We start from the raw sequence: 26,823 nt of genomic DNA, 5'->3' as shown, positions 1-26,823 counted from the left end.
TGGGTATCAAGGAAAATGATATTGCTAAAGTACTAGCTAGATACAAGCGGCAAAATTAACGGAACACCTTAAAAATGGTATATGTTAAATGTCTCCAATTTCCTAAACCTGTTGTCCGATTTGGGTGATTTTTTTAGTATGTTATAACCTTATCATTTAAGAAAATCGATGTAAGAAGATTGTTGCTGGACAGGGAAATGTCATTTTATACCGGGTGTAACAATCATACTGTGTTTTGTCCTCAAAGTTCTGAAAACCATGTGGAATATTCTAGCATATATAAACATTAAAATTAACATTCAATTGTAGCCTTAAGCTTTCTTAACATTTTGTTTTTTAATTCATTCGCTTATGTTCGATAATACAGTTGAGTCCAAGGTTCTTTACCCTTCTTCTTCTTCAAGTGCCGTCTCCTAATCTGAGGTTGGATATCATCATCACTATCTTTACTCTATCCACCGCTGCTCTAAAGTGCGTCATTAATTCCTGGTGAGATAAAACACATAACTTTTATCTAGCATCATTGTCTTCCACGCATGAGACTAAATACAAACCAGATACCGCCTGTTATTAAGTAAAGACATGTTATTTTAATAAACGCTCTAGACTCAGTACATCGAAAAAAGATAGGTACACAAATGACGCTTTTCAGATTTTAAGTACAATTTGTGACATTTCTGATTTGTTTACTTGCCACTGTCAGTTTCTTGAATTTTTTGCTGTTTGTTTATCCTGTTTCTACCTCTTGTAAGGTTCTAGGATGTGGCAAACGCTGTCATAGTCTTCTGCCAACTATGTCACACAAATGTTTGATCGGGTTAAGCTTTGGACTATGCGATGGCCAAGATTTAACTGTTAAGAATATTCGGTTACAATTGGTGAACGTGTGGTCTTGCATTATCGCGCATTAGCAAAAAGTTGTTACCAATATAAGGAGCCGATAGCATGGTAGCTCAGTCCATCGCTATGTAAGATCACTGCTTGAACACATTCATCACATAGCGCGTTCCATTTTCACCAAACAAAAAAATACTGACTTAATTCAAACTTAATAATAATAAATAAATCTCCTAAATAAATAATAAATCTCCTAATTTTCGCAACATACCAGGCAATTTTTTAAAGTTAAAAACTTGACATCTATTAAATTGTTAATTTCTCATAGCCTACTTTGGGCTAAAACTAAGGGTTTGTCTACTTGCTCTGCTTATACCATCTATTTTCGTGTTTTTAAATACCTCCTTGTAAATTTCTTGTTAAAAAATAAACTCACTTTCACTTTTGACTAAAGCAACAAAAGATTCTTGGCACATATGCCAAATTACTTGAAGGCATATCTATCTAAGTCCGTGCATTTCAAAGAGCCTTGCCATATGTAAGAAAATTTATTATTAGGACGTCTTAAGTATACATTTGCTTACGTCCTTTTCTCTGAACCTTTCGAACCACAGTGAAGAAACGGTCCATCCCCAGGATTTATGCACATCTTTTAAGTATGTACCAGACAGAGAGCTAATTAAGTCACGTCACAACACCTACCAAAAGGACGCTCTTTCTAGGAGCGGCTGCCCACGGCATGCAACCCCTGGAGATGATGTCTTACTACAGTACTTTAAAGGTAAGTGCTATTAATCTCTTATAGCTATGACAAACAATTCTGCCGTGCTTAGCTTAAAAGTGGTATCTCCAATTTTGTGCCAAATGGAGTTATGATGTTATACATTTATAAACCTTTACATTCTACATCATCTTTCTTAACTTAAAAGTTGTAAAAGCTTATAAAAATAAAAATATATTGTTAAAAAAATTGTGGTATGTACAACAAAACAGCGCAGTAATAGTCTTAAACGTGGTATCTACTATTCCTTAGCTAGTAAGTGGTATGTTCTCAAAATTCTGTACATACCGCTTTTAAGACAAGTAATTCACCGGCTTATGAATGCGCGCCCAAAAATGCAATGTTTGTTTTCATTTGATTTAAATCAAAGCAACAAATGTGTTAGCGTTTCATCCTACCTAGTAAATTTGCTTATTATAATTTTGTTTTTACCTAGAAGTGGGCACAGTTTAGGTGTGTAGTTCTGGGGAAAAGGTACAAGTTTGCAAACAATTTTTTATATCGACATACAGTAAAAATAATGATAGAATACTACAAGACTGCTTTTCTAGAAACTCAGAAAAAATTATCTGTCACAGTATTAGTAAACAAGGTAAGCATAAGGCCCCCCCCTGCCCATAGGTATGGGCGCCCATGAGGTGGATATCACTTTTATTTCTCTAAACTTATTCTTATTAAGAAAAGTGTAGGTTAATAGTTTGAAAAGATAGATGCATGTGCAGGTCATACTATTATTCTTTTTAAATGTATCTCTACAAGATTCGTTGTAATCTAAGTTAAAAATTAAGCGAATGAATTGCTTTTGAAGGACGAATATTCGCCCAGTTTCCGTAGCTCTGCCCCCACACAATTATATTGCAGCTGATGGCGGAGTATACAAATGCATAGTACAAGTTAAGTAGGTAAGATTGATAAAAATTTGATTTGAAACTATTGAAAGCAAAGTGGAGTTTATTTAGTTTTTTACAGAGAGAGTCAATTTGATGATTAAAATTTAATTTGGAATCTAATTCCATTTCAAGGAATTTAGTGTGCTCGACAGTCTCAAATTTGCAATTATTTAATGTTAAGGTTATATTGTCACCTTTCTTAAGTGGAGATGTGAATTGGATAAAAGTGGTCTTATTTTCATTGATAAGAAGGTGATTTATTTGACACCAATGAATGAATTCATTCATGGTTATTTGTATTTTCTTATGCAACTCGTCTAAACCATCAGCTACAATTACAATTGTTGTGTCGTCTGCATATATAAAAACACGTCCATTTGTTAAAGGTAGGTTATTTATGTAGAGGAGAAATAAAAGTGGTCCTAATACTCCACCTTGCGGAGTTCCAATAGGAGTACTAAACTCATCAGACAACTCATCATTAACCTGCACTTTGAGTGTTCTGCCAGACATATGAGTTAATCCAAGATTGAATTGGACCTCGAATACCCGTTGCTTCAAGTTTTATTGATAAGTAGTTATGGTTAATCGTGTCAAATGCACGGGTTAGGTCGAAAAATATGCCCACTAAGTAGTTGTTCTGATCAATATTTTCATGGACATATTGTACAAGCTCAATTGAAGCAGTTTCGATTGAATAGTTCTGGCGAAAACCATGTTGGAATTGAGTAACTCATTCAATGACAGCTTTTAGGCGTGCATAAATGTGTTAGGAGGTCATTTTGAACACCTTATGTAACTAAATATTTAAATATTTTAATAAAAGTAGGTACCTTTTAATGTCTTCAAAAATGTTGCATTTTGTGTTCATGTTTTTTTTGTAAAATTTATTACTGATAAATTATTTTTCTTTCTGTATTCAGTAATCGTAAATTGCCAATGACAATTCAGTCATGGCTTACTTAAAATTTGGAACAATTAAGACACCTAATTAATAATTTGCCCTGAAAAATGAAAATATCTCAAAATCTAATAAATTTAGACATAGAATGTTATATAAAAATTAAAGTACAGTAATAGTGCTTTTCGATAGTGATATAAAATATAGGGAGTGCCATTTAAAATTACTAAGAAAATAATGTACTTGCGTTTTGACTCACCCTGTATTCGATATAAAGAAAATTAGCAATATCAATAATTTTTAAAAATTTTGACACTAAATAAAAATATATGGCATCATTAATCCATTGCTGTTGTGTTTATTTTTATTTATACAGTTAGTTGAACTTGTTACGATTTTCATATAAAATTGGTTATAACTTTGTAAATAACCTTGTATAACATAACAAACATAAAAACATTTTTGTGATGGAGAATTTGAGAATATTTCGAATATTAAATAAAATACAGAGTACTCCATTAAAAAAACATGGAAAAAAACGTGGAAAAACAACTTTGCTTTTGTGGAAATGTCGGGTTTCTCAAACGACCGATTCATATATTTTTATTACCTGAGTTTCCTTCATCCACTTTATTAATCAAGTCTTCAAGATCTAGGGACGTACATAGCTCGCTCTCCCTGTATTCTTGGTAGTCTTCGGCAAACTCTTCCTTAATTTTAGCTCTTAGTTCCATTTCTAATAAATAAAAATTACATCAACTTATGTAACACTAATTTTTAATACTAGTAGCAGTAAAAGCAGACCAAACAGTCTGTGATAACTACAGAGGCATGACCCTGCTAAACGTGACCTACAAAACACTGGCCTTTACGATCGACTGTCGGGATATTGTGAAAGCATAATAGGCAAATACCAGTGTGGGTTTCACAAAGAAAAGTCTACTATCCATCAACTATTCCTTCTAAGAACAAGCTTTGGAAAAAACATATGAGTATCGAATTGATACAATTTGAGGATTTTAGTGTGCCTATGACAGTGTAAACAGAAACGCATTATACAAAGTCATGACAGAATTTAATATCCCAATACACTTAGTGAGATTGGTGAAAGCATCCTCTCAACAGTCGAGTGTAAGGTTATAGAGTGCGGATTACAATATCAAGAACTTTCCAGGCACAAACAGGGCTTCAACAGGGAGATAACCTATTGTGCCTTCTATTCAACATTGCCCTAGAGAAAGCTATTAGAGAATCTGGAATAACAATAAGAGGGACCATTATTAATAGGTGTGTACAAATACTAGCATCAAAGAATACTCCATCCAACAAGAAGCGAAAGCATCGACTATTTCACGATCCAAATTTCTTTGCGCATGTACGATCCGCCATGTTTCATGTATTATTTCTTATTTCTCAACCTAACCCCTAACAACTGTTGTTGAACCTAACAAATAATGTGAATGTATTTGTAAAATTATTGTGTTGTTTAGTCTTTTCTAATTGTAGAAAAAAGAATAATACTATTAAACATACTTATCTATTGTTAAAATAAACTCTCATTGTGATGGCTCCACGCAAAGGTGGATTTTCTTGTGTGGTTCGTACTGGGATGCCCCACTAGATCGTAAACAAATAATTCTCTTTTCAGTACCGAGACCGAGAAATCGTAGCAGGTAAACGATCGTTGGGCAAGGAGAGAAGTTCCTTTTAAACATTTATATGATTCATTTTCAAACATTTATGTGATTCCATATACAGTGGAACCCCGATAAGTCGGCCCCCGATAACCCGGAACTCCGGCTAACCCGGACTGATTTTTATCAGACAAACATTTCAACAATAAAAATGTATTGCTGTTACAGAATCTCGTGAACCTAATTCATTCATTTGGTGACGTCAATATACGAACGAAACGATTGAATCCGACATTACTGAAAATATCAGGGTGCAGATGGGACCCTGTCGCGCAATTCGCAGCAAATAAAATAGTCGTATGTTTTTTGCTTAATTTTATTTCGGTTATACATACGCATTTTCAAGGTTCACGAGGTTTTGTACCAACTTCTATGTAATATAATATTTGAGAGATAATGGAACCGGATTGAACTACATATACCATAGTAAAAATGACTCATCATGGCACACCACATTCATTGTGGTGTTATCGAAAACAGACACCTGTATTATCCTTTATTTATTTGAAACTTTCTTAGCATTGTTTAGAAAAGACTATTAAAATTCTTTTTTTAACAATGGTCTTAGTTATCATTGTTATTAAATAACATAACATCAGAGACGGTATTGTGTGTAGTAAAGTCGTATTGTTCGCTTCGGTTTTGTAATCGTTCGTAAATTTATTCAGATTTTGTGTTTGCGTGTCTTTTGTCTATAAGGGCAACAAAACGTAAAAATGTTGTAGTGACAATGGAAAAGAAACTAGAAGCATTAAGTAGAATTGATAAAGGTGAATCTTGCAGCATTAAATTATGGTGTCGGTACATCTACAGTATCGGATTGGAAGAAAAATAGAACTAAAATCGAAGAATTTTTTTTCAAAATGATAACAAAAGACAGTTTGGACAATCGGTGCAAAGCTAATAAAGCTAAGAATGAGACATTTGACGACGCTTTGTATGTGTGGTTTTGTGTGGAATGCGAACGTGGTTTACCAGTGTCTGTGTGACAATTATAACGGAGTTTATCTGTAAGCATACCATGTTTTATTAATTTTTACCATTTTCTCCGGCTAACCCGGATTTTCGATAACCCGGATCGGCCGCGGTCCCAATTAATCCGAGTTAACGGGGTTCCACTGTATTGTTATATTTTGTGGCTGCCTTATTTCTGCGTTTTTACTTACCTGCATATATTTTGTTTTGTTCTGATTGATTTTAACCTTTAACTACCAGCGCATCAAGTTATGACATAACATGCGTGGCGTACTTTATATGCCACAAGAAAATACACAATAACAGCGGATTTGTTTATTTTTTTTTTTTTTGAAAAAATACACTTAGTTGTTTGTTATAAACCTTATTAGACATCAGTGAATACTTGGAGTTCCTTCTCAGTAAGCCAATTGGGTTTTATAACTGGAATTATGGAATAACTGGATTCCACGATAAATAAAATTGCTAATAAAAATTTTTTTGAAATGTGATTTTTTACGGGAGAAAAACTATTGTTTATAAAGAAAAATATATTTTGTGCCATAATGACTAACAAACAATTGAAATATGTACTTATATTAATATAATCGTGGCGTATATTGTCCAATACCGGAAACAACAAATAATAAACAGTAAATTACAATCTTCCCAAAACACTGATTATAACAAACCTAAAACCAAATTGTAAAGCACATTCCAGTGATAGGTTAGAGACATAAATAAGGTCAAAAATTAAATTCTTAAATATATTTGCAGTAGAATTCTTATATCTGGCTTACAAAATACGCCAGCACGTGTAGTTAAAGGTTAAGGCCACTATTTTGTGCAGCTCGTTCTATTTGGTTGAACGCCTCTATCATTTCTCTTCTTGATCTTGCGATTATGTCAACATCATCTGCAAATGCTAGTATTTGCACGCTTTTATTAATGATTGTTCCTCGAGTATTGACTGTTGTGTCCCTCATTATTTTCTTATTTATTTATTTATTAACGGGATAAACCCAATACATACAAAATACAATAAAGCAGAGCTTTTGTCATAATAATGAAAATATAAAATTTAGATACATGTAAAACTACAACTATAAAACACAAACATAAAATAAAAAAGAATATAAACTATTTGTAAATGATGAAAACAACTGAATTAACTTTTTTTTTTATTTATTTATTTATTGCTTATTTACAATCTACTTCAATACAGTAATAAGTAAATATAATGTATGTTGTTGGCTTGTGGCAGGTGTCGTCCATTGACGACTCTCTGGAATTTACCTAGCAGCTAGGTCTTCTGGCCAAAGTCTTTTCAGACGTCTGTCAACCAGTGGGGGGTTGAATAATTCATCTATGAGATGGTTTGGATGGTCTGCGCTGCGATTCATGTACCTTCTGGAGTGGTCAGCAATCACATCATTGATGAAGGGGATGTTGAGGTCTGCATGAAGGGTTTGGTTTGACACATACCATGGGGCTTTAGCTAACATACGAATAGTTTTTGACTGGAATGTCTGTAGTATTTTGGTGTTGGATGGTTTGCTACAGCCCCACAGCTCGATTCCGTATGTCCACACTGGTTTGAGTATTGTTTTATAGATGGTCAGTTTGTTTTCTAATGAAAGTTGCGATCTTCTGTTGATTAGCCAGCTCATATTTTTAACTTTTAGGTCGAGGTGTCGTCGTTTGGCTGCAATATGTGATTTCCAAGTAAGTTTTTCGTCTAGATGAAGGCCCAGGTACTTTACTTCTGTTTTTATTGGTATAGGTGAATTATTTAGGTGTAGTTGTGGACATCTAATTCTTCGATTTGTGAAATTTACTTGACAAGACTTGTTTGTGTTGGCGTTTATTTTCCAGCATTTAAGCCAGTCTTCTAGTTCATTGAGATGATTTTGCAATTTGTTAAATGCTAATATTTCGTTGATGTCTGATGCTAGTATACCAGTGTCATCCGCAAATGTTGCCATTAGTGTATTTTCGCTAATAGGAATATCAGCAGTGAAGATTTGGTAAAGGAATGGGCCAAGTACACTGCCTTGAGGTACTCCGGATTTTATTTGGTGGTAGTTGGATAGAGTACCTTCGTATTTAACTTGGGAGTATCTGTCGGACAAGTATGATTTAAGGAGGAGGTAGATTTGGTCAGTTAGCTGAGTTTTTATTTTAAAGAGAAGACCCTCGTGCCACACTCTATCAAATGCTTGCTGTATATCGAGAAATGCTGATAGACATATTTGTTTCCCTTCTAGGCTCTCTTTTATTTTGTTGACTAATCTATGGCACTGTTGTATGGTTGAGTGATTTGAGCGAAAACCAAACTGATGATCTGGGATAAGGTTTTCTATAGGTATTATTGTTTCTATTCTGTTAAGGATTAACCTTTCGAATACTTTTGATAAAGTCGGAAGGAGACTTATTGGTCTGTACGAACTGGCTTCAGTTAGAGGTTTACCAGGTTTAGGTATCATTATAATTTGTGCATACTTCCATTGCACTGGAAAATAACATAGTCTCAGGAGGCTATTAAAAATAATGGTTATTAAGACGACACCTTTTCTTGGGAGTTTTTTTAAGATTTCGCCAGTTATGAGGTCAAATCCTGGAGCTTTATGAGGGTTAAGCAGGTTGATTTCGTTACGGACTTCATTTGGTGAGAAGTATTTTAGTGGTAATGATAGCTGACAGGGTGCATTGAGGAAGTCTCTAATTTTCTCGTCGTTAATATCGTTGGCCTCTGGGGTGGAGAAGACGGTTGATAGATGTTCTGCAAATCTGTTGGATTTTTCTATATCTGATCGAGCCCAGGCTCCATCATTTTTTCTAATTGGTGATTTCATTACTACCGGCCTTTTGAATTTCTTTGTGGCTTTCCAAAGAGAGTTGTCGTCAAGAGAAAGGTTTGTGACATATCTTTCAAAGGATTCGTTTTTGGCTGTTTGGATAGCGGAATGAAGTCTGTGTGTGAGTCTGTTAAGATTTGTTTTATCTATCGCGTTTCTTGTTCTTTGCCATTTGTGACGGGCTCTTCTTCTCTCTTCTACTAGTGTTCTAATATGGAGGGGTATACTATACCTTTCATCGATGGTTTTTTCCTTTACAGGAGTAGCTTTCCAAGCGACCTGTTGTATTTGTTCCGTTAAATATTTTACAGCTTCTTCAATATCGTTTTTGTGCTTGAGTCGAATGTCAAGAGATATTTTATCATTTATTTCTTCTTTGAATTGAACCCAATTCGTGTTACTGGAACATAGCCTTGGTGCAGGAGTTTTCCAAATTATATTGGTACTTAAGGTAATCAAGATGGGACTGTGGTCCGAATGGAGATCAAAACTGGGGGTGATGTCGCTGTGTATTTCAGGTATTCCCTTAGTTATAGCAAAGTCTAACAGATCAGGAATTTTGTTGTTATCAGTGGGCCAGTATGTGGGGGTACCAGTTGTTAGGTATTTCAGGTTATTATCTTGTATGATCTTAATAGATTTCTGCCTTTTGGAGATATCAGTCTTGCTCCCCAGGTTGTATGTTTTGCATTCCAGTCCCCTGCCACTAGGAAATGTGAGCCAAGTTGTTCAAAAAACTCTCTGTATTCCTCCAGATTGATGGTGTGGCGTGGTGGGCTGTAGATAGAAGCTATTGTTAGTGGAAAGGTGAGCGCATGTACTTTTATGATAGTACTCTGAATTTTGTTGGTGATATATGGAGCAAGTTCGTAGTGTTTTATAGCTGTACGAATTATTACAACTGAACCAGCATGGGCTGTTCCATCTGGATGGTTTGCGTAATAGACAGAGTAGTTTGGAATTTTTATAAAAGACCTCTCAGTTGTGTGACTCTCGGATATAAGTAGGATGTCTATTTTGTTTAATTTTAGAAATAGTATAATTTCTTGCACATGGTTTGTTAGACCATTTGCGTTCCACTCTGCTATTCTAAGTGAGTTAGCCATTACGACGTTCTATTTATCACTGTTGTAAGCATGCTTAGTATCATGCTGTTTTGGTTTATCAATTGTGCAAACATATTTTTAAATTCGTTGAGGAACTCTGTAAGTTTATTTGAAAGGTCTGAATTATTGTTGTTGTCTTGTGAAGAAGTATTAGTTGCTGCAACTTGAGCATATGTTACATGTGATTGGTGTATGTGGTGAGCATTAGTGTTATTATTATTTAGGCTTGCAACTCTAGGTATAGGAATGCTGCTTGTTATATTTTTGTTTTTCGAATTGACTAGGTCTTTATATATAGCACATCCTTTATAGTTTGCTGGATGATTGCCATTACATAAGGCACATGTTGCTGGTGTGTCGCGTGCTTTTTTGCAGGTTTTTGTGTCATGTGATCCTCCGCATTTAACACAGGCGAATGGCCTTAGGCAGTAACTTTTTGAATGCCCGTATTTTTGACACCTTGTGCATTGAACTATTGTATTTTTTATTCTAGGTGGTTCTACTGTTATTATGCAGTTTCGTAGGACTTGTAGGTTAAATATGTTTTTGTTGTTTTCGTTTGGCTCTATATCGACAAAGAATAAGGGCAATGGTTCTTTGGTAACTCTATGTCTAACATTAATGATGTTGCGAACTTTAAAACCCTTATTATTTAATTCATGCGAGATATCTGCTGTGGGTATTGAATGGTGTAATCCTCTTATGACAACTCTATAGGCCCTCTCTTGTTTCGGTTGGTAAGTGTGATGTACAATGTTTTCTTTTCTAAGGTGCTGTATGAGTGTCCTGTAGGTGTCTGAGTTTGTAGGGTTAATTTTTACTGTATTATTTGAAATGGTTTTGGTGTAATAGGTTTCTGCCGCAGTTGCAGTTGAAAGGTTTGCTATCATAGCACTATAGTCAGTAACTCCATAAATATAGATTGGTGGCGGTGAGGGATCTTTTTTGGTGATATTTGTGTTTTGTGTATTTGATAAATTGTCTGTTTGTTCATCTAGATTTTCTTTTGAGAGGGAATCAAATCTGTTTTGTGTTTGGATTTGGTTGGACTTTTCTGAAGTTGTTTGTCTTTTCATCCTTTTTCTCTTATTGGCAACTTCTTGCCAAGGATGTTTATTTTGGTTTTCTGTTTCGTTAAGTTCTATGTCGCTATCGCTATCTGTGTAGTTATTGGTGTTTTGTGTTGATGAGAGTGAGCATTGAGGGTTTGTGGATAATGTTGTGTATTGTGACTGAATAGGGTTTTGAGTGTTTTGAATATTTTGTGCAGTTGATTGACTAGGAAATTGTACTTGGTTTGGTATAGCTATTTGGGTTGGAATAGGTATTTGGTTTGAGCATGACATTTGATTTGTTATCTGGTTAGATGGTGTTTGATTAAAATACAAAAATGGTACTTGCGGTTTTACTGCTGTTTGGTTTGACTGGTTCTGGTTATTTATTGTTGGGACATCCTGTATAGTATTCATTTGTTGATAAATTGGTTGGCCATTATTATCAAATCCTAATAAGTTCCCCGAAGGGAACATATTTCTTTTGTTTGTTTCACTAATCACTTGGTTTTTGTTACTTTTCACTTTAACAATTTTTTGATGCTGATAAGATAATTACTAGTTAATTAGGTAGTTTTACGATAAGGAAGTTCTCTAGCGCTTTTAATGACGGAACATGTTCACGCTTCGAGAATCAGATTGCTACTAACTGAATTAACTATAACAGTTAAATCTATTTAATTTTTTAAATTCAAAATTCAGGACGCCCGAGTTCTTGTTTAATAGAGGAAACTGAAGAACCAAACAGATCTATTACATGACTAAACTTGTTTCCATACAGGGCCAATCTACTAATTGGTGCATATTGACCATAATTTGTAGCATGTCGTTGTTCCTTGAATATTTGTGGATTTCGTGTCAATCTAGCAGGTATATTAAAGTATACAAGACTTATCAATTCTTCGGAGTTAATAACACCAGAGATAATTTTGCGAAGACAACAAATATCCAACATGACTCTTCTGCATTCAAGAGTTTGTAAATTTAATCTCTTTAATATATTATCGTAAGTATAATTTCTAAGTGTTAAACCCATCTTAAAAGCTGCGAAACGTAAAAATTTGTTTTGAACCTTTTCAATATTTAGGATTTGATATGCATAACTAGGTGACCAGATAATAGAACCATATTCAATAATTGATCTCACGATACTGCAATATAAGATTTCTTGAGTACGATGTTGAACAAGATGCATGATAGAGCGTCTCCCTGGTGTAGTCCCTTTTTCACATCTATTGTTTCCGTTAGTTCGTTTTGTATCCGGATTTTACTTTCTACTTTTAGAGATTCTTTTATCAGTTCTATTAGTTGTGTTGGTACATTAAATTCTTTCATTGCTTTTACAGTAGAGCGTCGATTAACCGAACTAATTGGGGGACAGGGGTGTTCGGAAAATCGATTTTTTCGGATAATCGAACTATATTGATATAGGAATACTATTTATCCATAGGCGAATGAAAGCATTATTTACATAATTACATATTTACATATATGATACATGTATATCTTTAGTGACAAATAGGATAAAAATTAAACAAAAAAGTGGTGTATTTGCAACAAAATGAAGATTTTTAAAGTATTAAAAAACCTTCAATTTTCTTCTGCCGAAGCAATCCTACCTGTTTACGAGCGGCTGGTTTACGTGTTTTTTAACCATTTGTCTGGCAAAGTATTTCAGAATGGATTAAAAAATATGAAACTTGATTTAAGGTGTCAGTTTTTCATCACAAACTATATGCAACAAAGCTAAAACGCCCTGGAATCTTGGGAGTAGAAATAGGTTCTCCCCGGGATCTTTTTTTTAAGTTTTGAGTAAACCGCTTATATGTACATACAGCATCATTTAAATCCGTATTGGTAAGTTTTATCTTATTAAGATTTGTGGATCCGTCAGAAGAATTAAGCCGGAACATACAGATACTTATGTCCGTCTTTTGTTTTTTATCCATTTTAGCAGCCTACCATTTTGTATTAATTGGATAAATTGGTTGCAGATTCACCTCCCTCAGACGGTTTGTTAATCTCGTGTTTATTTTTCATAGAAAGTACAATACGCTTATACGTTTAGGTATTTTCAATCGAGTTTTTACATGACAAGTCAGGAGTTCGGATAAGCGGTCGTTCAGTTGATCGACGTTCGGATAATCGACGCTCTACTGTATTAAGAATTCTCGGTTTATATTGTCATATGCGCTTTCGAAGTCTATGAAGAGATGATGTGTGTCGATTTTATATTCACTTGTTTTTTCGAGGATCTGTCGCAGAACAAATATCTGGTCTATTGTTGACTTCTGTCTACAGAAGCCACTTTGGTATTTGCCAACTATTTTTTCAGCTTGTGGTCTAAGTCTTTCATAAATGACGTTGGACATTATTTTGTATGCTGCATTCAGCAGCGTGATTCCACGGTAGTTTCCACATTCTAACTGATTTCCTTGTTATGTAACGGTACAATAATACCGCTATTGCACTCCGCTGGTAGCTGTTTATTTGACCATATCTTTGTTATCAATTCATGTATTGTATTCATGTATATCAATATTGTTGTTCTTTTTGTGACTATATTTGATGTTAACACATTTGCGGACACGCTTCAGTATATACACTTTTTCTTATGGAGTAAGTAACTTCATATGCAGTCGTGTCCATGAATGTGTTAATAAAAGTTTAATCCATAGTACGCTCTATTTAAAAGGAGATTTTCCGTTAAATAAATAAATAAATAAATATTTGCTAGAGATATACGTCTGTTAATCTCTGCAGTTACTGTATTACTTTGGTTGATTTGTGAACCTAGATATATAACTCTCTTACTCCTTCGAAAGTATATGTTCCAACTGTTAGATTTATTTATTTATTTATTTTAATAGTAGAACCATTTACAAAAGAATACAAAAAATAGTAAAAGTAACGATCATGTACAAAAAACATCAAAAAATCAACAAATAAAAGACAATTAAACAATAAAATTGGTAAAATAATAAAGTATATCAAATCACAGAAGGTGAAAAATATCACATATTTAAATCATTTAACTTCTATGTTGCCTTTTGAAGATATTAATGTTTGGACAGAATGGATCCAGAAGCATGTCAATGCAATCGCTAGGCATTCTCGAAAGGAAAAATGAGCATACTCAGTCCTATGAAAAGGAATATAAAAGTGCAGTGTGTCGAGTTCTATGAATTGTGTTTAAGCAGTGGCGGATCCAGGGGAGGGCGATCGCCCCCCCCCTCTCAAACCAACTTATATATAAAGATTATAAAAACATTCATTTATTTTTCATAGAAATTTAGCCAATCAGTCCCCCCTCTTGACGATGCTGGATCCGCTGTTTTTAAGTGTACACATTATCCAATAACGAGGGACAATTAATAGCATTGTTTAGAATTTTAAATAGAAATAACATATCGGCTCTCGACCTGCAGTTCATCAGTGTAGCAATGTTAAATTGAGACATTGTTGCAGAATAATCTATGAAGAAATTTTCAGTATTAAGATCTTTAAGTTCTGCTATTTAATTATTATTTGAGACCTTCATATACTTAGTTTTATTAATATTAACTTGTAGCCTCATTATTTTTGCTGCTGCTTCCAATGCTGTGAACAATTTTGAAGCAGGTCCGCCTTTCTTCTTGCTATGATATCATCATCTGCACATGCACATGCTAGCAAAGAATACTCCATCCAACAAGAAGGGAAAGCACCTGTCGGTTCCTTTGATGTTCAGGGGACAGTAGTGGTAATACTTCACACTACACTAAGAAAAGTAATGAGGAATTCGTTCAAAACAGTAGGAAATTTGAGTTACACTGAGAAACAAAGTAATAATTAAAACTAGTGTTTTTAAGTTGATCTATTTAATATTGATTGTATTTTTTTCTCTAAAATTTAATATAACCCATACATCAATTTTGTACTGATAAGTAAAAAGGTTTTAAGTTAAAAATATCGATTTTGACTAAGTTTTTTAAACTATGTAAATGCTTAGTTGAATTTAATGCTTAGTTGAATTTAATAGTTAATTTCAAAACAGAGATGAAAATTTCTATCGATTTCTATTACTTTTTTTCGTATTAAAAAACTTTGTCAAAATAGACATTTTTGACCCAAGACCTTTTTACTTAGTACCTACATAATTATACTTTAAAATTTTCTATTAACTTTGTCTTAGGTTGATGACTTTTTTTGTTTCCTTTTGAGAAATTTCTTTGAATGTCTATTGACCTCCAACACCACTATATTCTCGCTGCATGAGGAAACTCTGCGGCTGAGGCTAGAATTACTTTATTCACCTTCGATTTCTTTCTGTACGTCTGAGGTTTCTGGAAACTCTGGTTGTACTGTACCAAATTCAATTCGCCTGGATATAACAATTATCCCATCACATCTAGCATCTAATACCTGGGAATTAATCTATCAGCTGAAAACAATATCGAAGAAGAGGTAAAAGAACAAATAATTGAAGCCAGTAGAACGGCCGGATGCCTAAACGACACAATTTGGAAAAACAAACACGTAAGAGTGCAAACAAAGGCCCGAATATATAAGTCAGTTATTAGGCCACTTATGACTTATACACGGCCGAAACAAGACTAGATACAAGCAAAACACAAAAGCATCTGGAGACCAACGAAATGAAGATCTTAAGGATTGCTGGAAAAGGACTACAGAACAGGATAAGAAGTGAGGAAATCAGACGCATATGTGGGGTAGATAATATAAATACCTGGGTAAAGAACGGAAAAGAAGAGTGGAATCAACATAATATAAGCAGGATGTTTAAATCAAGGATAGTAAGAATAGCCAGGAACAAGTCACTGTTAGGCAGAATAAGTAATGGACACCCAAGGAAAAACTGGAATGACAATTTAGAAACAGAATGAAATGCACCGTAGAAGAAAAACAGGCAGTACTGCCTATATAAAAGAAAGAAGACATCAGATCTAGCATCTAGCCACCTTAACCTGTTTCTTATTTTGTTTCCAATAGGATCCACACCCAATTTTTTCTTATATTAGGCAATCCAAACCACGTGACCTCTGGTTGGCACACAAACTAACAAAGAGGTTATGTTTGCATCTATTTTTCAATGATTTTTCATTGTTTATCGTCGTATTTTGGATTCATTTGGATTTCGTTTCCTGTTTTTGTGAACTTTATAAACTTTACCACAATGCAAACTGATTATTTAAGGAAATTATTATTGGAAACTCCAGATGTTGCGAGAAAGGTAGGCGAAACAATTTTTTTACTGTTCATTTTGCCCCGATATTTATCAATAATGATGAATTTTGCAAGCAATAACATTATTTCTTTTATTGTTCTAGATATTTATTGAAGCTGAAAATAATTGGGGATTTAGATCCATACGCAATTCAGTCAGAATTAGATTTTACAGTAAAGTGCAGTCCATCAAGTTACTATTATAGATATTTATACATATCTGGTGGAGTCTGATATGTCACAGTTGCTACTCTAAGCAGCAGATGAAAGCATACAAAAGCCTACAGGCACATAAATATTTTACAGCTGGATTTGTTTTGAATGGAGTAAAAATTGTTAATGATTTCCTGATTTCCATATTATTGTCGGGGAGGTATGCCTTTATTTTATTTATTCACCATTAAGAAATATATGGATAACAGTATTAGTGTCTTTTGGATAAATTGGTTTTAAATATTAGATTTATTTACGTCCTAATCTGTAAACTGCGAACTCCATAATTCTCTGAAAATGATTTATTACTGCCATATATTTGAATTACTGTCATGATTGTTCTAAAATTATATTATATGAATGTCTGATTTTAAATAAAATATTCTCAATCATTGTAAAGAACGCAAATACTCTAATAAAAATAAATTTTTGTAGTTGAAGAATTTCCAAAAAAATAAAATATTTTTTTTTAGGTGAAGCATTTCCAAAAATCTAATGCTAAACGACTAAATGCTTGGGTGGGGTGATAGCCAGTTCTGATGACATAGCAAATTCACATTGTATGCGTATGGCCGGTAATAGTGAAGTCTGCAGCCATATTGCAGCAATCCTATTTTTAGCTTAGTATGCTCAGGGCAAGACAGACGAAGAACCCAATGTATGTACATATGTTACAGCTACATGGTTTGGAGATAGCAACATATGCATTCTCTGATGAAAAACTAATGAGTTTTGAAACTGTTCGGTCAGAGTGCTTGTTGCACTCACTAAACGAATTGAAATATAAGATGGCTTTGGCATTGTGTTGCAGCGATATGAAAATGGTTATTCATTTTTAATTATAATGTACTTCTTCATCATGAGTAATTATGTATTGGTCTTTTAAATGTGTATTTATTTTTGTAATTAGTATCAACTTGTAATAATAATATTCATTTATCGTTTAAGGTATGACTATGTTTTGACTCTAAAATAAATGTTTTAAAAATCGAATCCTGCCTCTTTCTGTTAGTAACTACCCATGGATATCACAAATTGTGCTTACTGATAGGTTTGTTCGTAGAACGATCAGCAACTCTTGCCAACCATCAGACACATGTGCATTCGTAGTTAACTGCTCATGCATCTGATGGTTGGCAGCAGTTGCTAATCGTTTGTGTCGTACTATGAACAAACCTATTAGGTCTGGATCCCGTGTACCAAAAAAATTGATTAATAGCAAGCTGAAAATTTGTTAATAGCTTAACGGTGTCCAGTTGGACAAACTTTGATGCATTGTGACACTGGAACAGGGGTAGTTTTAATTGTGAAACAGTTTGGAAACTCAGATTTGGAACATCAGATTACAAAAACATCCCATATATTTTGTCGGACAGAACATCCAATTGATCTGTTATCCTTTCATTAAATTCTCATGCAAAAATCAGACTGCTATTACTAACCAACATGATTCCTGTAGTTTGACATGGTCTTCGTGTTCTACTCATTAAAATGCCCAGTTAGTGATTTTTTCACCAGTCTGGTTTTTCCATGAGAGTTTAATGAATTGGTAGCAAATCAATTGGAAGTTTTATCTGACAAATTACATAAACATTTTCGTAGTTTGACGTTCCAAATTTTTAACCTGTTCCACAGTTAAAACTTCCAGTGTTCCCGTACATCAAAGTTTGTCGGACTAGACACCATTAAGCTATTAATAAATTTTCAGCTTGCTATTAATCAACTTTTTTTTGGTGCGCGGGATCCAGGTCTATATGGAATAAATAAATAACAAAACAAATTCCCTGTCAAAACTGCATTTATTTTGAATAGAATGAAAAACAAAATAATATTGTTTTAACAAAATAGGGGATAAATGTTAAAATTTAGTACTATTAATAAAGTTTGTCACATTGGCCTAAAAATGAATGTCACTAGTTACGTTAGTGTCACATATAAATAATTGTAATAATATTAATAAAAACCATAATTCCTAGCATGAGTGCGTCCTGTTATTTGACAATTTAGTTAGGTGAGGAAACATAAATGAGTTTCTAATACGGCTTTTCATCGATTGTCATTTGTTTCGAGCTTCTGTCAGATGTTGTATAATCCGTGTATAATATTACTATACACGGATTATACGACATATGACAGAAGCTCAAAACAAATGACTGTGAATGAAAAGCCCTATAGAGGGAACACGAAAAAAATTAACATTATCCGATCAGCTCGACTTCCACAGTTCACTACTATACAGATTACAGGCATGTTTTCAGCACTTAAAATCACCACAAACGAAAAGTTTATAAAATAATCAATTTAATGAATGTCTTTAAATACTATATTAAGCTCAAAATCACGACAAAAATCAAATTAAAATTAACATTATTCTGATCAGTTGGACTTCCACAGTTCACTACTATACAAGTCACAGGCATGTTGTCAGCACTCAAAATCACCAAAAACGTAAAGTTTATAAAATAATTAATCTAATGAATGTCTTTAAATACTATATTAAGCTCAAAATCACGACAAAAAACAAATTAAAATTAACATTATTCTGATCAGTTGGACTTGCACAGTTCACTATTATACAAGTGACAGGCATGTTGTCAGCACTCAAAACCACCAAGAACGTAAAGTTTATAAAATAATTAATCTAATGAATGTCTTTAAATACTATATTAGCTCAAAATCAGGACAAAAAACAAATTAAAATTAACATTATCCCGATCAGTTGGACTTCCACAGTTCACTAATATACAAGTCACAGGCATGTTGTCAGCACTCAAAATCACCAAAAACGTAAAGTTTATAAAATAATTAATCTAATGAATGTCTTTAAATACTATACTACCTCAAAATCACGACAAAAAACAAATAAGAAAAATCAATAATTACATTGAGTTTAGGTTAAGAACAGTTTTGTGTGCCAACCATAGATCACGTGATTTAACTTTGACAGGTCGATGGATTCCCTAATACTCATTTCTAACATTATCTTTTCTAGTTATTCGCTAGTTCTAGTTATTAATAACTACGGGTTTAATACGGAACTTAACCTAACCCTAATGAAGCTCTGCTTTCACACAAAATTTTCCGGTTTCAGCTGCATTCGCTCTCTCTAATTGTTACCGTCTGATACATCACTTGTAACACTCTCACATATTCAGCCGGCACTCCTTTCCTACTTAGTACCAATAGGTTTCTGGTAACTTTTCTATATACTACAGTGGAACCTCGATAACTCGGATTAATCGGGACCGCGGCCGATCCGGGTTATCGAAAATCCGGGTTAGCCGGAGAATTTGGTAAAAATTAATAAAATAAGGTATACTTACAGATAAACTCCGTTAGAATTGAAATAACATCAAATATTATATAAATAGGTATGCACAGTACCTACACATCTAGTTTACTAAAAACATGCAAACACAAACGTAAGCAAACGGAAGCGAACAATATTATATTATAATACACGACTGTCCTACACACAATACAGTCACAATCGATGTGATGTTATTTAAGAACAGTGAAAACTAAAGACCATTGTTTGAAAAAGAATTTTTTAAAATAGGTAGTCTTTTAGTCTTTATAAACAATGCTGTTTGAAATATATAAAGGAATACTATGTACAGACAGGTGTCTGTTGTTTCTGCCGGCGCAGCGTGTGCCATGAGTCATTTTTACTATCGTATAGTTCAAATTACACAAATACACATTATGTCTCAAATATTATATTACATACATTTTTATTGCTGAAATGTTTATCTGATAATTAACTATGTATTTTGATAGGAAATAAGCCACAATTAAATTGAAAAATAATTTTATTAACATTCCGACGCCCAAATCGGGTGTCGTCAAAATACAAAATACTGAAAATCAAAATGTTTATCTGATGAAAATCGGTCCGGGTTAGCCGGACTTCCGGCTTATCGGGGTGTGACTTATCGGGGTTCCACTGTAGTAGAATACAACATTGAGAGGGTAAAAAACTTTACATACTTGGGATCCCTAGTCACGTCTGATAATAACGTTGCAGAGGAAGTGAAGAGGCGAATATTTATTGCCAATAAAAGTTACCATGGCTTAATTCAGCAACTAAGATCAGATAACGTCGCAAGAAAAACAAAATGCCAAATATACAAAACCTTAATAAGACCGGTACTCACATACAGCTCAGAAACCTGGACACTCACTAAAAGAGAGGAAACATTGCTAGTCACCTTTGAAAAAAAATCTTGCGACACATACATAAGGGCACAAAAGAAAACGGAATTTGGCGAAGAAGGTACAACTTTGAACTATACAAAATATACCAGGTTCCGGATATCTAACATTCATTAAAATAGGACAGCTGCGTTGGATGGGATATGTAGAAAGAATGGAAGAAGGCGAAATACCAAACAAAATATTCAAACAGATGCCAGTAGGGAAAAGAACAAGAGGAAGACTGAAGCTGAGATATTTAGAACAAATAGAAAATTATATAATAACCTTAAAAATAAAAAACTGGAGAAAAAAGCATGAAACAGATCAGAACGGAGAAGAATCCTGGAAAAGGCCAAGACTCAGAAAGGGTTGTCGAGCCAGTGATGGTGATGAATATTGATATACAGATATACTAATCAAGCCTGTCCTCACATGCCAGTAAGTGATAACTGATAACTCATGATCCTCACTAACGTGGATGATAACAAAAAGTGATGAAACTGTTAGGCTGTTTTGAACATTAAATCCGCAGATATACCTATAAAGGTGTGTAGGAAAACAGATTATGGCGTAGACACTATAATTATGAGCTTTACCGCCTTTATAGTGAGCCTAGTATTGGTAGATCTAACATACACAGGCTAGGTCACTTAGAGAGAATAAATAAGGTGAAGCCATCAAAACACATTTATAGCCAGAGACTGGATGGAGCGAGGAGAACAGGCAGACCCAGAGCACAATTAAAGGACCTGGTGGAAGACAACTTGCGAGTGTTAGGAGTGCGAAATTGGAAAACCAAGGCGAAGCATGGAAGCTGATTCGAGAACAGGCCAAGACCCACCATATGGGTTGTACAGTGAATGATGATGATGAATTTTTAGTACAGTAGAACGTCAATAGTCCGGATTAATTGGAACCGGACCCCATCCGGATTATCGAAATTACCTCAAAGAAGGCCAGTATACACATTAAAGTACAACAAACGTTTTAAAATTTTATGTTTTCTCTTGTACAGTAAAGTGTCTAGAGGTGAAATTAATCAAAACATTTTTTTATGTTTAAACGCTGTATTGTAATTAATTTATAATATGAGCATGTGTATAGTAAAAACATTAGACACTATTTGGGCTTTTAAAAAAATGTGTAAAATATTTTTGAACTGCGGTAGAGGTTCGTTTTTCGCAGCTAAGTTCTTAATTTATTTTAAAAGAATCAGATATTTTTGCTAGATACAAATCCGGATTATTAACGGTCCGGATTTTTGACGTCCGGATTATCGACGTTCTACTGTATTTGTCCTACCTGAGTTAACTTCATTTTTGAAGTTTTTTAGGTCTACTGATGTGCATGGCTGGTTCTCTGTATCTTTTTGGTTATATTCAACAAATTGCTCTTCTTTAATCTCTACTTTAAATTCCATAGCTGACATTTATATTATAATCTGAGTAAATATATTAGAAATATACAAAATCCTTTACTACATTCAATGTAGTCACCGTACCACCATGAATGGTACCATAGAGTATTCCTGTTCTTTGTTTATATGAAATCCAAGAGGGTCACCTCACACTACAATTATTAAAGATGTAAGTATTTTAATGTTTATACATACAGTTGTTTTTTGTTTTGTTTCGAGTTGTAAGAAAATATTCTGAGCATCCTGTAATCAGTTCAGTTTAACGCGAAATGCTTATTTACTTTTTACTTTAACTTTAATTCTTGTTTTTATGTCTCTTCAACATAGAGTTATTAGCATAGAGAGAGTGTCAAGTGTCATTCAGAGCGAAGTGACGACACCATCTTTTTTATTTGGATTAGTGCTGTTTCACTCTTACGCATAGTAAAGCTGCTACAGTTGTCCTCCTCTTCCGTGCCTATATTCACACTTAATGTCATCATAGATTTTCGATACAATGTGTTAGAAAGAGATGCAGCAAACCAGTCCATGAGATCTTGTCGTCAGGAAGCGCGGAAGGTAGGCTCCCTCTATGTTAATATATGCCTCTATGCTCTTTAACGAAGATGAAGATAACCTAACCTAAGATTTATTTGACATTGACATATTGATTTGACTTATTTTTCACATAGGGCACTCTAATATGCTGTCAAAATTAAGTCAATATGGCGGCTGGGAGGCAAACATAAATATTATAACAAAATGTTATTTTGTGAGTTCATAATTGTATTTTAAGGACTAATTTATTATTTTCTTTGGAAGAATTAATTTAAAAAGTGAATATGCCTCATTTCTGTTATGTATTAATGCAAAGTGTGGAACGCGAAGTCATGATACTATAAATAACAAGATAATATATTGCGCATCTCGAAGAGAAGGGAGTCGTGACGTAACTGGAGACCCAAGTTCGTAATGACCGAATGATTTCCGATTAGTTTGAATTGCTCGAGGTTGTATGGTCCAGGCTGTATGGTCGCCCCCGTTATGTAAATTATTCCGATTCGATTTTTTCGCACAAACTTACTAAAAAAGAGTTCCTTATAACAAATCCGCAGGGTTCCGGGAGGTGCCGCGGTCAGAAAATGGTTTAAACAATTTTTTTAAACAAATTCAAAACATTAATTTTTTCGATTCGTTCAATTTTCTTACATTTTTTGGATCATTATAATATAAGCAAAAAAGAGGTGATTTTTCTCTAAAATTTATTTTTGTCGAGTTATACGCGATATAATATTTAAAAAACGCGGAAATCGCCATTTTCAAGGCTTAATAACTCAGTTAAAAATTATTACTATGAAAGTTAAAAAGTGACCAAATCAAAGTTTAATAAAGTCCACCCTACAAAATCCTGAAGAAATTTTTGTCATTATTTTATTACTAAGCTGTTATTTTTAATTATTAACAATGAGCGCTAACTGCATATTGGTGGCCGTCAATAGTGAGTGCGAAAGAGATGCACCATTCCGGCCGTCTAATGGCCGTCAATTCACATTGACGGCCGCCTCACTTGGTTAACAATTAAAAATAACAGCTCAGTAATAAAATAATGACAAAATTTCTTCAGAATCCTGTAGGGACGGCTTTCAACTTTGATTCAGTCACTTTTTGACTTTCCTAATAAATTCATCGAGTGAGACGTTTTTTGCAAGTGTAGTACATAATGTTAATAGACCAGAGCGCATCTGTAAAAATATTAGTACATTTGCACGTTGAGAGGTGACTAAATTTTTTTTGCAGAAATTGCTTGCAAATAGGTCAAATAATATTTGAGTTATCCTCCCTCTCAAAAAGGTCCCGGAACATTGTTTAAATAATCAAAATGTCAAAAAATGAAGGAAAAATTCGATTTTTTTCTTCGTTTTTTGATTATAACTTTAAAAGTATTCATTTCCGAGAAAAGTTGTACTGACGTAAAAGTTGCGTAATTAAATTTCCTACAATATAGAATTGGTTAAACATTAAAAAAATAGTCACCCTTGTTGCAAAATAGCAATAATTGCGAAAAAACCATACAAAAACAAGTATTCGCATTTTACGTTCTTCAACCATTTATGCTACACTTAGGACCTTCATATTTCAACTCAAATATTATCGAGTTATTTTCAAGCAATTTCTGCAAAAAAATTTGAGTCACCTCTCAACGTCCATCTCAAAACAGATGCTCCCTGGACTATAAAACATTATTTTAAAATGCGTCTGCACGAATTTAAACACAAAAATTAATTCGGATTGATAGATACGTTTATTTACAGGCCAAAATAATTTTCTTCTTATTTCAGAAATATTTTAATTATTCTTACAAAATTGTATGAAAAGTGCGTATTTTGACCAATCTATCATGGTCGAATTAACCAATCTTTTATTAATTTATTCTTATTTTAGGGCGCAAGAGTGGTGTACAGTTTAGCAGCTGCATTTCGACGTTTATAAATTTCCACATCCTTTCTTCATAAATGATGGAGCATGGATTATTCTTCAATATTATAACAAACTAAATATTTCTTTAATATATCTTAGCCTTTATTGAATATAGTACATCGTACTTAAACACCAACACATACGCACATTCACACAAACATGCACATATACAAACACGTACGAGTACACTTATTTACACAATACACCCACACAAAGACAACATGAAACACACGTAGAACTCACAACGGTTTAGCTTGAATTATATACATAATAAATAATTAAAACTGTAAGTTAATCATAATAAATATAGATTCCACAATCTTTCCATTGTCTACATGTGTTCAAAAATCGGAATATTTTTTAATTAATAAATTATTTTTAAGCATATTTAAAATGCTGACGCAAATGAGTACTAACCATTTCCATGTTGTTCTGAAGCTATTTCCTTGTGGTATTTTTATGATTAACTATTTAGATTGGAAATAAGCCACAATTAAATTGAAAAAATAATTTTATTAACGTTTCGAAGCATAAATCGGGTTTCGTTGTCAAAATACTACTGCTTCGAAACGTTCATGAAACTATTTTTTCAGTTTAATTGTGGCTTATTTCCCATGTAAATAGTTAACCATTTCCATATAAAGATAAAAAATGTTTCTTCCTTATTGTACTGTTAGGTGGCATTCGGCAAGCTGCGCTATGTCCTTAAGTCAGAGCTGCCTACGTGTCTCAAAAGAAAAGTCCTTGATCAGTGTGTGTTGCCAGTACTTACCTATGGTGCAGAAACTTTAACAATAACCAAGAAAGTAAGAAATAAAATTTGTGTTACCCAAAGAGCCATGGAACGCTCAATGCTAGGCATTTCTCGTCGGGATCGAATTACGAACATGGAGATAAGACGGAGAACAGGAGTGACGGATGCCATATAAAGAATTATGACCCTAAAGTGGAACTGGGCTGGACACATAGCTAGAATGTCGGATAACAGATGGACACAGCGAATAATACACTGGAGACCAAGACAAGAAGCATATCGAAGTAGAGGTCGTCCGCCAACCAGATGGTCTGATGACCTAAAACGGATCGACAAAAACTGGATGCAAACAGTACAAAACAGAAATGCATGGAAAATACTGAGGGAGACCTATATCCAGCAGTGGATAGATCCGGGTTGAATGATGATGATGATGACTGTTAGGTTTAGAAGATTTGTAAACAGTACATGAGTTAATCCATAATCCATGCAACATTTAGAACACAATAAAATATTCGTCATCTTTAGATACTTCTGTCACAGTTATAATAGAGAACAACGACCACGAGGTCGTTCTAGGTTTTCAGCCTGAGTCTGCTCATCAATAATAACATTGTTGATCCTGGGAAGTGGTTCTGTAGTAACCATGGTGGAGGTTGCATTTTATTCGATATTTTAACACGTAGAGTACGGCGTGACGCTAGCAATACGTCACAACATAATCACAGTCAATTGGCCGGTGAGACATTAAGAGTGGTCACGGGCAGACAAGCATGTTTAGACCATTTGTTCCAATCTAGAGTCCCACAGTAATGCTATTTCATTGGAATTCAGCTATTTTAGACTTCGGCAAATATGCAAATAAAAAAGTATGAAATATGCGCATAAATATGCAGTATATTACCCAAAAATATGCATGTTTATCTAGAAAATATGCATGTAATAAAAACAATATTTACAATATTTTTTTATTTACAAAAATATATTCAATATCTTCACATGTATTAACTAACATGTACCTATGTATTTTACAAACCAAGCCTTTGTAATTAAATATTTATATAAGTATTTTAACAAATAAATTATATTATTTCGAATTATGGTAACAATAAATTATCAAATGCTGTTCAAAATTTTCAACTTTTTTTTTCAAATTTACGATAATAGTTGGCTCTAAATTAAGTGGTTCGGAAAATGTCGCAGCTAGTATTGCACCACTTCAGAAAGAACCTGGTAACCACTATTTATTTCCATGGTTGCTTTAAATTTTTGGAAAATTTCCTCCTCAGTATGTAGTATTTTTAATGTTTTGACACAATGATTCAAATTCTTTTATTAACAAGTTGACGGACAGTGCGTCAAATGTATAAGCAAGTGTCGTGACACTATATGTATTTTGCAAAGTAGAATAGGGAAAAATGCAACGTCTATAGACGTTGTGTCACATTACATCAAAGGAAATTAGACGTCTATAGACGTTCTATCC

The 26,823-nt window shown here is 33.7% G+C and overlaps 1 protein-coding gene and 2 long non-coding RNA genes across 5 annotated transcripts in view; 2 read left to right on the top strand and 1 right to left on the bottom strand.

Moving 5' to 3' along the window:
• The window catches only part of LOC114324737 (zinc finger protein 227), a 30,470-nt gene extending 8,242 nt beyond the window's left edge, over positions 1–22,228 (bottom strand). Inside the window, exons 1-2 of one of the 2 annotated variants that reach the window (XM_028272568.2) lie at positions 22,012–22,228; positions 4,020–4,145 (exon numbers count right to left, since the gene is read on the bottom strand). In XM_028272568.2, the coding sequence (XP_028128369.2) occupies positions 4,020–4,145; positions 22,012–22,138 (253 nt within the window). In that variant the 5' untranslated portion in view covers positions 22,139–22,228. Of the gene's footprint in view, positions 1–3,341; positions 3,485–4,019; positions 4,146–22,011 lie in introns of those variants that run through there. The other variant, XM_028272571.2, reaches the window with a different exon arrangement.
• Positions 16,085–17,505, top strand: LOC126888068 (uncharacterized). Its single transcript, XR_007699374.1, has 2 exons — positions 16,085–16,306; positions 16,404–17,505. It is a non-coding gene; the product is annotated as an uncharacterized LOC126888068 (long non-coding RNA).
• On the top strand, positions 22,149–24,904 carry LOC126888072 (uncharacterized). Of its 2 annotated transcripts, none has more exons than XR_007699375.1 (2): positions 22,149–22,295; positions 24,548–24,904. It is a non-coding gene; the product is annotated as an uncharacterized LOC126888072 (long non-coding RNA). The 2 variants fall into 2 exon arrangements; XR_007699376.1 differs by lacking the exon at positions 22,149–22,295 and adding an exon at positions 22,528–22,684.
• Positions 24,905–26,823: the final 1,919 nt, after the last annotated feature.

This window comes from Diabrotica virgifera, chromosome 1, assembly GCF_917563875.1.
Source record: "Diabrotica virgifera virgifera chromosome 1, PGI_DIABVI_V3a".
Classification (NCBI taxonomy): Eukaryota; Metazoa; Arthropoda; class Insecta; order Coleoptera; family Chrysomelidae; genus Diabrotica; species Diabrotica virgifera.
This window is presented reverse-complemented; position numbering and strand designations above follow the sequence as displayed.